This window comes from Primulina eburnea, chromosome 15 (genome assembly GCF_022965805.1).
Source record: "Primulina eburnea isolate SZY01 chromosome 15, ASM2296580v1, whole genome shotgun sequence".
NCBI classification, from domain to species: domain Eukaryota; kingdom Viridiplantae; phylum Streptophyta; class Magnoliopsida; order Lamiales; family Gesneriaceae; genus Primulina; species Primulina eburnea.
Genome location: NC_133115.1, coordinates 24,585,032 through 24,598,930, shown reverse-complemented (window position 1 = coordinate 24,598,930; position 13,899 = coordinate 24,585,032). Strand labels below are relative to the sequence as shown.

At 39.6% G+C, this 13,899-nt stretch overlaps 1 protein-coding gene across 1 annotated transcript; it reads right to left on the bottom strand.

Moving 5' to 3' along the window:
* Window positions 1–13,014: 13,014 nt before the first annotated feature.
* Window positions 13,015–13,578, bottom strand: LOC140815577 (uncharacterized). Its single transcript, XM_073174655.1, has one exon. It carries the CDS (start codon window positions 13,576–13,578, stop codon window positions 13,015–13,017), a length of 564 nt encoding a protein of 187 aa, XP_073030756.1.
* Between the last annotated feature and the right edge of the window lie 321 nt (window positions 13,579–13,899).

The window sequence follows — 13,899 nt, the reverse complement described above, 5'->3', positions numbered from 1 at the left end:
AGCTGCTGTTGTAGCTGAACTCCACAAGAGGTAACTTGATTCCCACCTGCCATTAAAATCGATCACACAAGCCCTGAGTAGATCCTCCAAAATCTGAGTCACTCTCTCAGACTAACCGTCGGTCTGAGGATGAAAAGTTGTACTGAATAGCAACTTGGTACCCAATGTCTGATGCAAACTCTTCCAGAAAGCATATGTAAACCTCGGGTCTCTGTCTGAAACAATAAATACTAGAATCCCATGCAATCTGACTCTCTCTCCGATGTACAGCTCCGCGTACTAAGTTATGATGAAGGTCTTCTTAATCGGTAGAAAATGTGCTGATTTCATAGGCCTATCGACTATCACCCAAATGGCATTAAATCCCCCAACTGTCCTTGGTAGCCCTGTCACAAAATCTATAGTGATGTTTTCTCATTTTCACTCGGGGATAGGGAATGGCTTAAGCTTTCCTGCAGGTCTTTGATGCTCCGTCTTAACCTGCTGAAATGTCAAACACTTAGACACAAAACGTAAAATATCTTGTTTCATGCCCGGCTACCAATACAAGGACTGAAAATCTTTATTTATGTTTGTATTCCCTGGATGGATATAGTACGGGGTACTGTGAGCTTCCTTCATAATGTCTTCCCTCAGTGAATTTTCGCTAGGAACCCAAATACGATCACGGTAATAGAAAATGTCATCCTCGACAGAATACAATCTCAGACCCTTGGACTCGTCTCTCAGTCTCCACTTTTGCAACTGCTCATCAGAAGACTGGTCTGCTCAAATCCTGTCTCCCATTGTCGACTGAACTGACAAGGTAGAAAGATTAGGAGTGTTAGAGTAGGTGCACGTCGAGCCAAGTGTTGGCCGAGTGTTCACAATGAAACTCTATGTATAAGCAGTCTTTATTTTAATAATATTTGAAATTATTATTTTGGCAAATCTTTATCTGTATACCCATGCTAGCTGCATAGATAAAGCCCTTGAATATACAAATAGTAGAAAGAATATGGGATGCTCATATGATGAGTATCATGAAACTCATATTTGTAATACTGTATATTCTAAACAGTTCCTAGTCGATTCAGCCGCCACTAAGAAGGATATAGGCCGCTCGAGTTAGAGACTAGTATCTGCGATGTGAGTACCATGTTTCATTGGTAGGGGACATTGTGATGTCCGAACATGCAGATAGGTGCTCCTTGTAGAGTGCACTGAACAACCCTCCATAAAAGGACTTTCCAAGTGGTTCTCACTTATCGAGTGGAAAAGTCCTGGTTTATGGTTGTACAGAATTAGTCCTTATGACCCGGGACAACATTGAGACTCTATGTGCTAGAATTACACTTTGACTTGTTTACCGACTCTCATGGGGTCATCAGGTGGCAAGGTTGGGTGTTCTGTCGAAACACATAGGAGTCGATGCATTGTAGTCGGGGATTCACCGCTTACCTTCGGGTATGGATATCCTATGTGTTATCATGTGTATGTAGATCGAAATCTCTGGCCAGAGTATGGTTGTAATTATGAAAGGTGTTTCATAGATTACACCATCGATGCAACTACGACATGACACATAGTATCGATTCTTGGACAACTCTCGATATACCAATGGTTGTCGAATCGATCGGGATATATGAGTTGAAGGGACCGTACTGTACGCTAACCATAATTGAATGGTTCTTGCAGGCACTATCATGTGATACCTAGGGAATCACGTAAGCGATGCTGCTAGGCGTTTAACGTGATTGGTTGGGTACTATCAGACTTGAGTTCTGACGTTCTTACTATCAAGGAGTTGATAAGTAAGAATGGAGCAATTGGGGTATGCTCGAATAAGGACATGTTTAGTCCGAATCACATAGGGATGTGAACCCACGGCTAGTTGTATCAATGAACCATTGAGGGCCACACAAGTACTAGCTTTGTAAATCCCGATGAGAAGTAAAATAGTTCAATGTGTTGAACGGCTTATAAAGGAGTTTATAAGCGTAAAGGAAAATTAGAAGTATGACTTCTATAAAGGAGAAAATAGTTCAAAGTGTTGAACGGCTTATAAATGTGTTTATAAGTGTAAAGAAAAATAGAAGTATGACTTCTATGAGAGAAATGTAAATTTTGATTTATGGAAGTGTTTCTAAATTAAAATTTGGCCAAGTGAATAATGTAATTGAAAATTGTGATTTTCATAGACATTATTATGGACTAAATAAATTAATTCAAGTGTTGAATTAATTAAACACTAGTGGGCCTAGTAGAGCCCAAATAATTAAATTAATTCAAGTGTTGGATTAATTAAATAATATTGAGTCTTGTAGAGCTCAATTAAAATAATTATTTAAACTAGTGGGACTTGAGTAAATTCAAGTAATGTTTAAATAGTCTCAAATGTGTTTGAGATATTTAAATTTAGTCCAAAGTTTTTAATTTGATTAAAAACTATATAATATGCATGCATGGGAGGTGAAGGGTTGGAGATTACTTTTTAATAAAATAATGCAAGGCATGCTACTTTTCACTTTTGCTTTTTGCAACACCAAGACAAGGAATTGAATTCATTCTCCCTTCCCTCAACCATGAGATGGCCGAAACATGCTCTAAAAATTCTCTCCCATTTTTCTCTCTTCTTTGTGTTCTTGAATTGTTTAAGAACACACACTTCTCTTTGATAAATCCTCACATTTTTCTAGTGCAAATTGTGAGGGGATTTACCTAGTTGGTGGTGGGCTTAATTTTGGAGTAAGGAGGAGGCTTGAAGATCTTCATCCATTCAAGAGCTTTGTTGCTAGTCAACAAAGTTGGAGCCACAATCAACTTTTTAAAGTTGATAGGTACATTTCTTTAACATCCTATGAATGATGTTTTTGTTTTTGTAAATATTGCACAAGTCCTAGGGGTGGCCGAAATATTCCCTTAAAATTTTGATTTTATGCTTCCGTTGCGTTTCCGGCCACCGTAACCGGTCCGCTTTCAAGTGGTATCCGAGCTTAGGTTACGGATTTTGTGTAATATTTACGTAATATTATGTTGAGATCGATTTCTAACCGCTTGAGAAATTTTTTGGTGCATGTATGGTGAAGGCCGAAATTTTAAACAAAAAAAAAAAAAAAAAAATAATTTTTCGGGGGCTGCCCGAGGGCTGCCCGAGGGGCTGCCCGAGAATTTCGGGCAGCCGAGGGGCAGCCCAAGGGGCTGCCCGAAATGCAGTTTTTAAAATAAAAAAAAAAAAATTTTTTTGTTGTGGCCGGAATCCGGCGACGGAGCTCCGGCGACGGCGATGACGGCTAGGGTTTCCAAAAGTGTTTTGGTTAATCCAAGTGTCATGGGCCTTGAGATGTTGGGCCATTGGATGGCCAACATAATTTGTGAAATTTAAATGGGCCAAAGTAATTTTGGTGGAAAATGGTTTTTGGGCCCTTAAGTTTAAATTTACAAATGTTGCACATATTTTCTCATAAAATAAATAATTGAAGTGGGACTTTAATTATTTATAGTAAATTGTGATTTACAAGAAATTCGATTATAAATAAATTAATTTGAAAGTAGACAAAGGTGTTTGTATACTTTGTTAATTTAATTTATAATTGTGGCGGTTAGTGATTGGATCAAGATATATAATATTGGATCAATTAATTATAGTGATAATTAATTGATGGTGTATGATATGTGATATTATGCATGAAGGATGATCAAAAGCCCAAGCCCAATTTGCTAGGTGTATGCTAGGATATTTGTGTTGTATGATTGTAATAATTATCAATTTAAAGTGGGCTTGGTTTATGGCCCGTTCCCACCCCCCATGAGATGTATCCCTATGTGCCATGGATATTTAATTGTAAATATTAGAATAGGTGAAGATCAAGATTGGAAGATGGTGGCCTTGGTGATTATGAAGATCGAAGACATGTAATATTGGATGCTAATGTAATAATTTAGTTGCATTGCATCCCGTGCATTTACCCTAGGATTGGACCTAGGCCCGTGTTTGGCTCACACGGGCCATTAGTGTTGGGGCAATTGATCATCCTTGTACTGTTTTCTATTTATAATATATGCATGATATGTTATAAATAATGAGTATGTGCGTTATTATTATTATAATAACAAAGTTGCATGAATCCGGCAAACATACGATCAAACATGGCGAGCTTTTAAAATAAAATTAATGATGAGACCTTTCAAAATTAAAAACCCTCATTTTGAATAAGATTCAAAATTAATATCAAGCCCGAAAAGGGGAATTATAAAATTGGTTATAATTTCCTTGTCTTCCATCGACAATGGGTGCATGATGAACGCTACCCGTACTCGGGGCTCGGCTCATATTATTGAGGGGGCCCTGGGTGCCGGAAAGCTGTGACATCCATTGACATGGTGATGTGAACTACGTGGAACTCCCATGATTTCGGCTCATATTATTGAGGGAACTCATGGCGACCGTCCATTAAGGTTCAATATCGATGGGTTAGGCTTGACACGTAAAGATGAACGACGTCATATTATTGGGTCCTAATCAAACGTGAGACAAAAGTATACGTAGAGGGTTGCATGGCGATGCAATTGGAAACTACCTTTTAGGAATTGTGATGGCCGATATTATTCGGGATCACAATTCGCTAATTGGACCTTACGTACCTACTGAGGAAAGAGTTTCCCGTTTTCACTAGAGGGTAGTGAAAGATGTCAAAACAGTGGGAGTAAATATTTATAAAGTTAAAGTCCATACTTTATATCTTACCAAATATTTTAAAATAGTCATCAACATTTATCTGTTTTTACTTTTCAGTACAAATCAACAATGTCTTCGATGCGCAATTCGATATCTATAATACTCGACAAACACATATTAACTGGACCTAATTACCTCACTTGGCTAAGAAATTTGAAAATAGTCTTAAATTCGGAAAGGGTAACATATACACTGACTCAGTCGCCCCCTGTTGAGGCTCCGACTGACTGCAATCCTGAGGAATTGCAGGCTTACAAGGAATGGTGTGACCATGACTTGATAGCCAGGTGTTATATGCTGACTTCTATGAACGATGAGCTACAGAGGCGTTTTGAGGGTGCAAAGAATGCTGCTGACATTCATTTGCACCTCAAGGAGCTCTTTGGAGAGCAAACGCGTCCTCTTAGGCATGCAACCGTCAAGGAGCTGATCACTTTGCGCATGCGAGATGGGGCCTCGGTCCATGAGCATGGCCTAAAGGTGATCGGGCTCGTGGACAAGCTCGTTGGCATGGATTTGATCTTGCCTTCGGAGTTGACCACGGACGTGTTGCTGTTATCGCTGCCTAGCTCATTTGATCCTTTTGTGGTGAACTTCAACATGAACAAGATGGAACCGACCCTTGAGGAGTTGGTAAACATGCTTGTTACGTTTGAATCCACCATCAAGAAAGAGAAGTTGGTTCTTTATGTGGGTTCTTCATCTGGTACGAAGACTGATCCACATGGGAAGGGAAAGAAGAGTTCTTTCCAAAGTCCCAAGAAGAACGTGCCCTTGTTGAGGCAATCTCCGAATCCCGTTGTGGCAGCCAGACCAGTTAAGGCTGACAAGACTTGTGATGTTTGTCATCACTGCAAGAAGCCTGGACATTGGAAGCGAAATTGCAAGGAATATCTGGCCCAGAAAAGTTCTGGAAATGGTATGTTCTACATTGAAGTAAACATTTTAATTAACTCTACTTCTTGGGTATTGGATACCAAATATTGATCACATCTCTGTAATGTGTTACAGGTGATGGGAAGAAGTAGGAAGCTTTAGGAAGGTGTGACCTTCTTGAGGATGGGCAATGGAGCAAGAGTTGCTACCAAGGCTATTAAGAATGTTTACTTATTATTGAACAATAGTTTAAGTTAATTTTGTGAGATGTTTTGTTTGTACCTAATTTTGTAAAAACATTGTTTCCATTTCTATGGTGATAAAAATGGATATTCTTGTTTATTTTGCAAAGGTGTTTGCAACATTTACATGAATGAATGTTTAATTGGTACTTGAAAACTTGAAAACGATCTCTATAACTTAAAATTAAAAGATATTCTGCTAAATGTCCATTCAAAGGCAGACACCATATGAGATATGGATGGGTAAGCCTCCCAAATATTCTTATCTTAGAATATGGGAGCCCTGCTTATGTGAAGCAGGTAAGTGGGAGATAAATTGGATTGTTGATCCATTTTATGTTACTTTGTGGGATATCCAAGGAATTAAGATTGGATATCATTTCTATCATCCCCTAGAAACAAAGGTGTTTGTTTCTTGGAATGCAACCTTTTTGGGAAAAGGATTTTCTATTGGATAGAAAAAGGGAGATGATAGAACTCGAAGAGGTTCGAGAGAAACCCACAATTATAGAACCCACACCCGATGAGCCAAGAGAGGAGATACAAGCTCCTAGCAGATACGAGAAAGTCTCGAGACCACCTATGAGGTATGGTCAGCTTCTTGAAGAAAGGCCATGATGAGCCTAACCATGGATGTGATCCAAGGACCTTCAAGGAAGCGTTATCTGATGCCGATTCATCCAAGTGGCTTGAAGCAATGGAATCTGAGTTGAATTCCATACATTCAAACCAAGTGTAGGATCTTGTGGATCCACCTGAGGGAACTGTTCCCACAGGGACTTGGGGCGGATGGGAAGGTATTGACCTTCAAGGCGCGATTGGTGGCAAAAGGTTACACTGAAAGACAAGGAGTTGACTTTGAAGAAACCTTTTCCCAGTCGCAATGTTCAAGTCCATAAGGATTTTATTAGCCATAGCTGCATAGTATGACTATGAGATATGGTAGATGGATGTTAAGACAAGTCTTTCTTAATATGGATTTTGAGAAAGTGTTTTACATGTCTCAACCTGAAGGGTTTACATCTGTCGGAAGTGAGCATATGGTATGCAAACTTCAGAGATCTATTTATGGTCTAAAGAAGGCATCTAGGAGTTGGAACCTCAGATTCGATAGTACGATCAAAGAGTTTGATTTACTAAGAATCATGAGGGACCCTGAGTGTATAAGAAGGTCAGTGGGAGTGTCGTGACATTCCCGATATTTTATGTTGATAACATTCTACTCATTGGGAATGATGTAGGAATGTTGCAATCAACTAAGATATGATTAGCGAGTGAGTTCTCGATACAGGACTTGGGTGAAGCATCTTTTGTATTGGGATACAGATCTATTGAGATAGATCGAAAAGATGGCTTGGTCTCACCTAGTCCACATACATTGATACCATCGTGAAGCGGTTCTCGATGGATGAGTCCATGAGAGGACGTCTACCAGTGTGTCATGGCGTGTCCCTATCCAAGTCTGTCTCCCAAGACAGATGCAGAGATAGTGGCGATGACACGCATTCCGTATGCTTCGGCAAATGGTAGCATCATGTATGGGATGATATCTACACGTCCTGACGTGGCGTTTTCACTATGTGTAGTGAAGAGATATCAATCGAACCCCGGTCTTCCACACCATAAAGCTGTGAAAGACATCCTCAAGTTGTTGAGAAGGACCAATAAGTTGTTCTTGGTCTATGGGGATAGAGAACTGAAATTGGAAGGCTATACCGACTCTAGCTTCCAAAGCGATATCGATAAATCGAAGTCAACCTCTAGGTTTGTATTCATGCTCAATGGTGCTGCTGTCTCTTGGAAGAGTTCCAAGCATGACAATATTGCGGATTCCAGCACAGAGGCCGAATACATTGCTGCATCAGATGCAGCAAGAGAGGCTGTTTGGATAAGGAATTTCGTCTAAGAGTTGGACGTCATTCCTAATGAAGTTGCTCCTATCCCGGTGTTGTGTGACAACACGGGAGCTTTAGCTCAAGCAAAGGAGACAAGGTCTCATCAGAAATCCAAACTCGTATTGAGAAAGTACCACATCCTCGGAGAGATTGTGGAAAGAAGAGTAGTGTCTATTGACAAAGTCGGCTCCGCAGATTATGTTGTTGATCCACTAGCTAAGCCTTTACCTGGACCATTGTTCGACAAGCATCGCGAATCAATGGGTTTTACGCATATAGGTAGTTGGCTCTAGTGCAAGTGGGAGATTGTTAGAGTAGGTGCACGTCGAGCCAAGTGTTGGCCGAGTGTTCACAATGAAACTCTATGTATAAGCAGTCTTTATTTTAATAATATTTGAAATTATTATTTTGGCAAATCTTTATCTGTATACCCATGCTAGCTGCATAGATAAAGCCCTTGAATATACAAATAGTAGAAAGAATATGGGATGCTCATATGATGAGTATCATGAAACTCATATTTGTAATACTGTATATTCTAAACAGTTCCTAGTCGATTCAGCCGCCACTAAGAAGGATATAGGCCGCTCGAGTTAGAGACTAGTATCTGCGATGTGAGTACCATGTTTCATTGGTAGGGGACATTGTGATGTCCGAACATGCAGATAGGTGCTCCTTGTAGAGTGCACTGAACAACCCTCCATAAAAGGACTTTCCAAGTGGTTCTCACTTATCGAGTGGAAAAGTCCTGGTTTATGGTTGTACAGAATTAGTCCTTATGACCCGGGACAACATTGAGACTCTATGTGCTAGAATTACACTTTGACTTGTTTACCGACTCTCATGGGGTCATCAGGTGGCAAGGTTGGGTGTTCTGTCGAAACACATAGGAGTCGATGCATTGTAGTCGGGGATTCACCGCTTACCTTCGGGTATGGATATCCTATGTGTTATCATGTGTATGTAGATCGAAATCTCTGGCCAGAGTATGGTTGTAATTATGAAAGGTGTTTCATAGATTACACCATCGATGCAACTACGACATGACACATAGTATCGATTCTTGGACAACTCTCGATATACCAATGGTTGTCGAATCGATCGGGATATATGAGTTGAAGGGACCGTACTGTACGCTAACCATAATTGAATGGTTCTTGCAGGCACTATCATGTGATACCTAGGGAATCACGTAAGCGATGCTGCTAGGCGTTTAACGTGATTGGTTGGGTACTATCAGACTTGAGTTCTGACGTTCTTACTATCAAGGAGTTGATAAGTAAGAATGGAGCAATTGGGGTATGCTCGAATAAGGACATGTTTAGTCCGAATCACATAGGGATGTGAACCCACGGCTAGTTGTATCAATGAACCATTGAGGGCCACACAAGTACTAGCTTTGTAAATCCCGATGAGAAGTAAAATAGTTCAATGTGTTGAACGGCTTATAAAGGAGTTTATAAGCGTAAAGGAAAATTAGAAGTATGACTTCTATAAAGGAGAAAATAGTTCAAAGTGTTGAACGGCTTATAAATGTGTTTATAAGTGTAAAGAAAAATAGAAGTATGACTTCTATGAGAGAAATGTAAATTTTGATTTATGGAAGTGTTTCTAAATTAAAATTTGGCCAAGTGAATAATGTAATTGAAAATTGTGATTTTCATAGACATTATTATGGACTAAATAAATTAATTCAAGTGTTGAATTAATTAAACACTAGTGGGCCTAGTAGAGCCCAAATAATTAAATTAATTCAAGTGTTGGATTAATTAAATAATATTGAGTCTTGTAGAGCTCAATTAAAATAATTATTTAAACTAGTGGGACTTGAGTAAATTCAAGTAATGTTTAAATAGTCTCAAATGTGTTTGAGATATTTAAATTTAGTCCAAAGTTTTTAATTTGATTAAAAACTATATAATATGCATGCATGGGAGGTGAAGGGTTGGAGATTACTTTTTAATAAAATAATGCAAGGCATGCTACTTTTCACTTTTGCTTTTTGCAACACCAAGACAAGGAATTGAATTCATTCTCCCTTCCCTCAACCATGAGATGGCCGAAACATGCTCTAAAAATTCTCTCCCATTTTTCTCTCTTCTTTGTGTTCTTGAATTGTTTAAGAACACACACTTCTCTTTGATAAATCCTCACATTTTTCTAGTGCAAATTGTGAGGGGATTTACCTAGTTGGTGGTGGGCTTAATTTTGGAGTAAGGAGGAGGCTTGAAGATCTTCATCCATTCAAGAGCTTTGTTGCTAGTCAACAAAGTTGGAGCCACAATCAACTTTTTAAAGTTGATAGGTACATTTCTTTAACATCCTATGAATGATGTTTTTGTTTTTGTAAATATTGCACAAGTCCTAGGGGTGGCCGAAATATTCCCTTAAAATTTTGATTTTATGCTTCTGTTGCATTTCCGGCCACCGTAACCGGTCCGCTTTCAAGGAGCATCACCCCTACATACACTGCAAGCTCAAATCTCAGAATTTTTGCTTGCAATGGTCTCTGAACTAACAACTGAACTGTCACTGCATTCTTCCTACTCAAAGAATCTGTGACCACATTAGCCTTCCCCAGGTGGTAGCTAATGTCATAGTCATAATCCTTAACCAGCTCTAACCATCTTTGTTGCCTCATATTCTGCTCTTTTTTTGTGAAGAAGTACTTCAAACTTTTATGATCTTGAAAATTTTTCACTTCTCCCCAAATTAGTAGTGCCTCCAAATCTTCAGCGCAAAAAACTACTACTGCAAGCTCGAGGTCATGAGTAGGATATTTCTTCTCATGCACCTTCAACTGTCTGGACGCATAGGTTATCACTCTGTCATGCTGCATGAGAAATGGGCCCAAACCAAGCTTCGAAGCATCTGTGTATAGCACATACTCTCCTTGTCCTGATGGCATCGCTAGAACTGGCGCTGAAGTCAAAGCTTGCTTCAACTTCTCAAAACTCTCCTGACACTCTGATCCCCAAATGAACTTGGCATTTCTCTTCGTAAAAGCGGTCATGAGTACCGCAATAGTCAAGAAGCCTTGAATAAACTTTCAGTAGTACCCAGCTAAACCCAAGAAATTATGGATCTCTGTCACACTCTTAGGCACTGGCAAATCTCTGACTGTCTCGACCTTGCTGGGATCGACGTCAACTCCATCTCTGGAAATAATTTAGCCTAAGAAATCCACTATCTCGAGCCAGAACTCGCACTTGTTGAACTTTGCATATGACTATCTTTCAATGTTTGCGTTGCTGATTGTGCTCCTCCCTGCTCTTCGAGTAGATCGGTATATCATTTATAAAAACTATGACAAACTGATCCAAATACCGCTGAAATACGCGATTCATAAGATCCATGAAGATCGCAATCGCTGGCGCGTTGTCAACCTGGAAGGCATCACCATAAACTCGTAGTGTTCATATTGAGTCCTAAAAGCCATATTGTAAACATTTTCCTATCTCACTTTCAGCTGATGATATCGTGAACAAAGATCTATATTCAAAAACATTGATGCTCCCTGCAGCTGATCAAATAAGTTTTCGATTTTAGGCAGGGGATACTTATTCTTGATGGTAACTCTGTTCAGCTCTATATAATCAATGCAGAATCACATATTGCCGTACTTCTACACAAATAATATCGGTGTGTCCCATGGAGAAAAACTCGGGCGAATAAACCCCTATCTGTCTGGTGGAATTCCAGGAACATCCTCAGGAAAGATGCTAGGAAAGTCTCTGACAACCTCGACATCCTCTAGTCTGTAACCGACTGCCGTAGATACTGACACAATGCTCGCTAGAAAAGCTTGGCAGCCTTTCTTCATAAGTTTCCTTACACAAATGCTAGAAATAATGTGTGGTACCTGCTTTTTCCTCGTTGCCTCAAAAACATAAGATTTCCTGCTGGGTGGTCTAATAGACACCGACCTCTACTGGAAATCTATCGAAGCTCCATTCGAAGATAGCCAATTCATGCCAAGAACGATGTCGAACTCAGACATCGGTAGTACAATCTAATCTGCTTGTACAACCTTCTGCAATAGAAGTCCCAAACTTTTCACTATATTCGAAGTAAATATCTGATCACTAGAAGGAATCGAAACTCTAAAGCCCAAATCCATGTCCTTGGGTATAATTCTCAGCCGCTTTACAAAACGTCTCAGATATAAATGAATTGCGTAGCTCCTAAATCTAGCAGTGCATAGGTAGTTACACTTAAAATAAATATCCTTACTACGACAATAATATCATCAAAACTGTTCAAGCCTAATAAATTCTAACAACAATAACCCATACTTCTCGGAAAGTTACTCAAATTTATTCTTAAAAAAATTACAAAATTACACACTTTGCCCACAAAAATCTCGGAAATTGCATTATGCTCCCACTGTTTCTTGAATTTATCCAATTCTCACCCAAAATTCTGAATTATTGCATAAAGTCCCTTAATAAATTTCGGCTTTCCTCAATTCGGGCTCTAAGTTTTCAAAATTCACAGGTTTGGCCCTGAAATGACAGAAATTTGTGACATAGTCCGTTAATTTTTTGGATTTTGCTTTAGTCCCTGAATTTTCGAAAAATTCATATTTCACCCTTGGAATTTCGTTCACCTAAAATTCAGTCCTTCGACTAACTAAAATTATGGTATAACCCACGAAATTCTCAGCTTTATGTGTAAGTCCTTAAAAATTCGGTTAATTGCAATTCTTCCCACAAAAATCTTCAATTAATTCAATTCGACCCTTGAACAAAATAAAGTTGACATTTTATGCACAAATTGTCTAAATTCAATATCATCCCTTAAATCCTTCTAGTTAGAACATGCAATCTATTTTCTTCTAAGTTATTGATTCCCAAAACAATTCTACTAACCAAATTAACATTTTATGCAAATCAAGCAATATAAAAGTGTTAAGCAACTAGGTTACCAGCAATCAATGTCGTATCTGGCTCCGTTTATATATTCTTCCTCAACGTGCATCACATAGGCCTTGCCAGTACTGGGTCCATTGTTCCTTGCGAAATCAGCAGCCTTGTGATCCTCTTCCTTGCAGATGAAGCACTTAAACGTTCCCACATGCATTTATAGTATGGAAACAATTGCATTGTTTGCATGGCTGCCTCTCCTCAGGATTGGAAGTACCTGAGTTTTGAGGGGGCTTCTGCTGCCCTGGCCTCTTAAACTGACCTTGGGGCTTCTGTTGCCCCTGATTTCTGGGAGGTCCTGTGAACTGCTTCTTGTTGGGCGGTGAACTCTGCTGAGTCTGATGTCTCTTCCTCTGCATTTACACATCAATTTCCCTCAGTGCTTGCTCCGCCTGATAGGCGCAAGAAGTGGCAGCCTCGTAATCTATTGGCCTCATTAGCATAACATCCCTGCGCATCGTGGGTCTGAGGCCATTCATGAAGTGCATCAGCTTCTCCACAGCGTCTCTTGCAATAAGGGGCACAAAGTGACAGCCCCTATCAAACTTCTGGATGAACTCTGCAACATAAGAGTCCACTTGTCGAAGACTCGTGAAATCTCTAGTCAGATGCCCCCAGACTTTTGCAGTAAAATACTTGTCGTAGAAGAGGTCCTTGAACTGGTTCCATGTGAGAATAGCTAGATTCACCGCATGCGCTGCTCCTTCCCACCACAAGGACGTGTCGTCTAGCAGCATGAAGGTAACACATCTTAACCTGTCAACATCCCGCAAGTTTAAATATCGAAAGTGTAGCTCCAGGCACCTAATCCAACCCCCAACAACAAAAAGGTCGGTGGTGCCACTGAACTCTTTTGGATTCAGCCTCCTGAACTGTTCATAGATATCGAGTTGTTGTCTACGAGCCTGCTGAGCTAGCTCCATCAGCTGTGTTATCCCCTCCAAAACTCAGGTAACAAGAACTCCTTGTGGTGGTGGTGGAAAAACTTTGTCACCTCCAGGAGTGTCATCTTGCCTATCAGTATTAGGAGCTCGTCTGGGAGGCATATTATCTTAATACAATCCAAATTCTAAACATAACAAACATACAATTAAATCTAGCTTTTAAATCATTTAACCTCAAAACATAAAAACATATCAACATGTACTTAAACATAATAATCATGTAAACATGCAGGTGATAGAAATAAAAAATTTAAAACTTACAGACTTGAGGCTTGGGGACTGAGCTTTTGAAGTTGACGG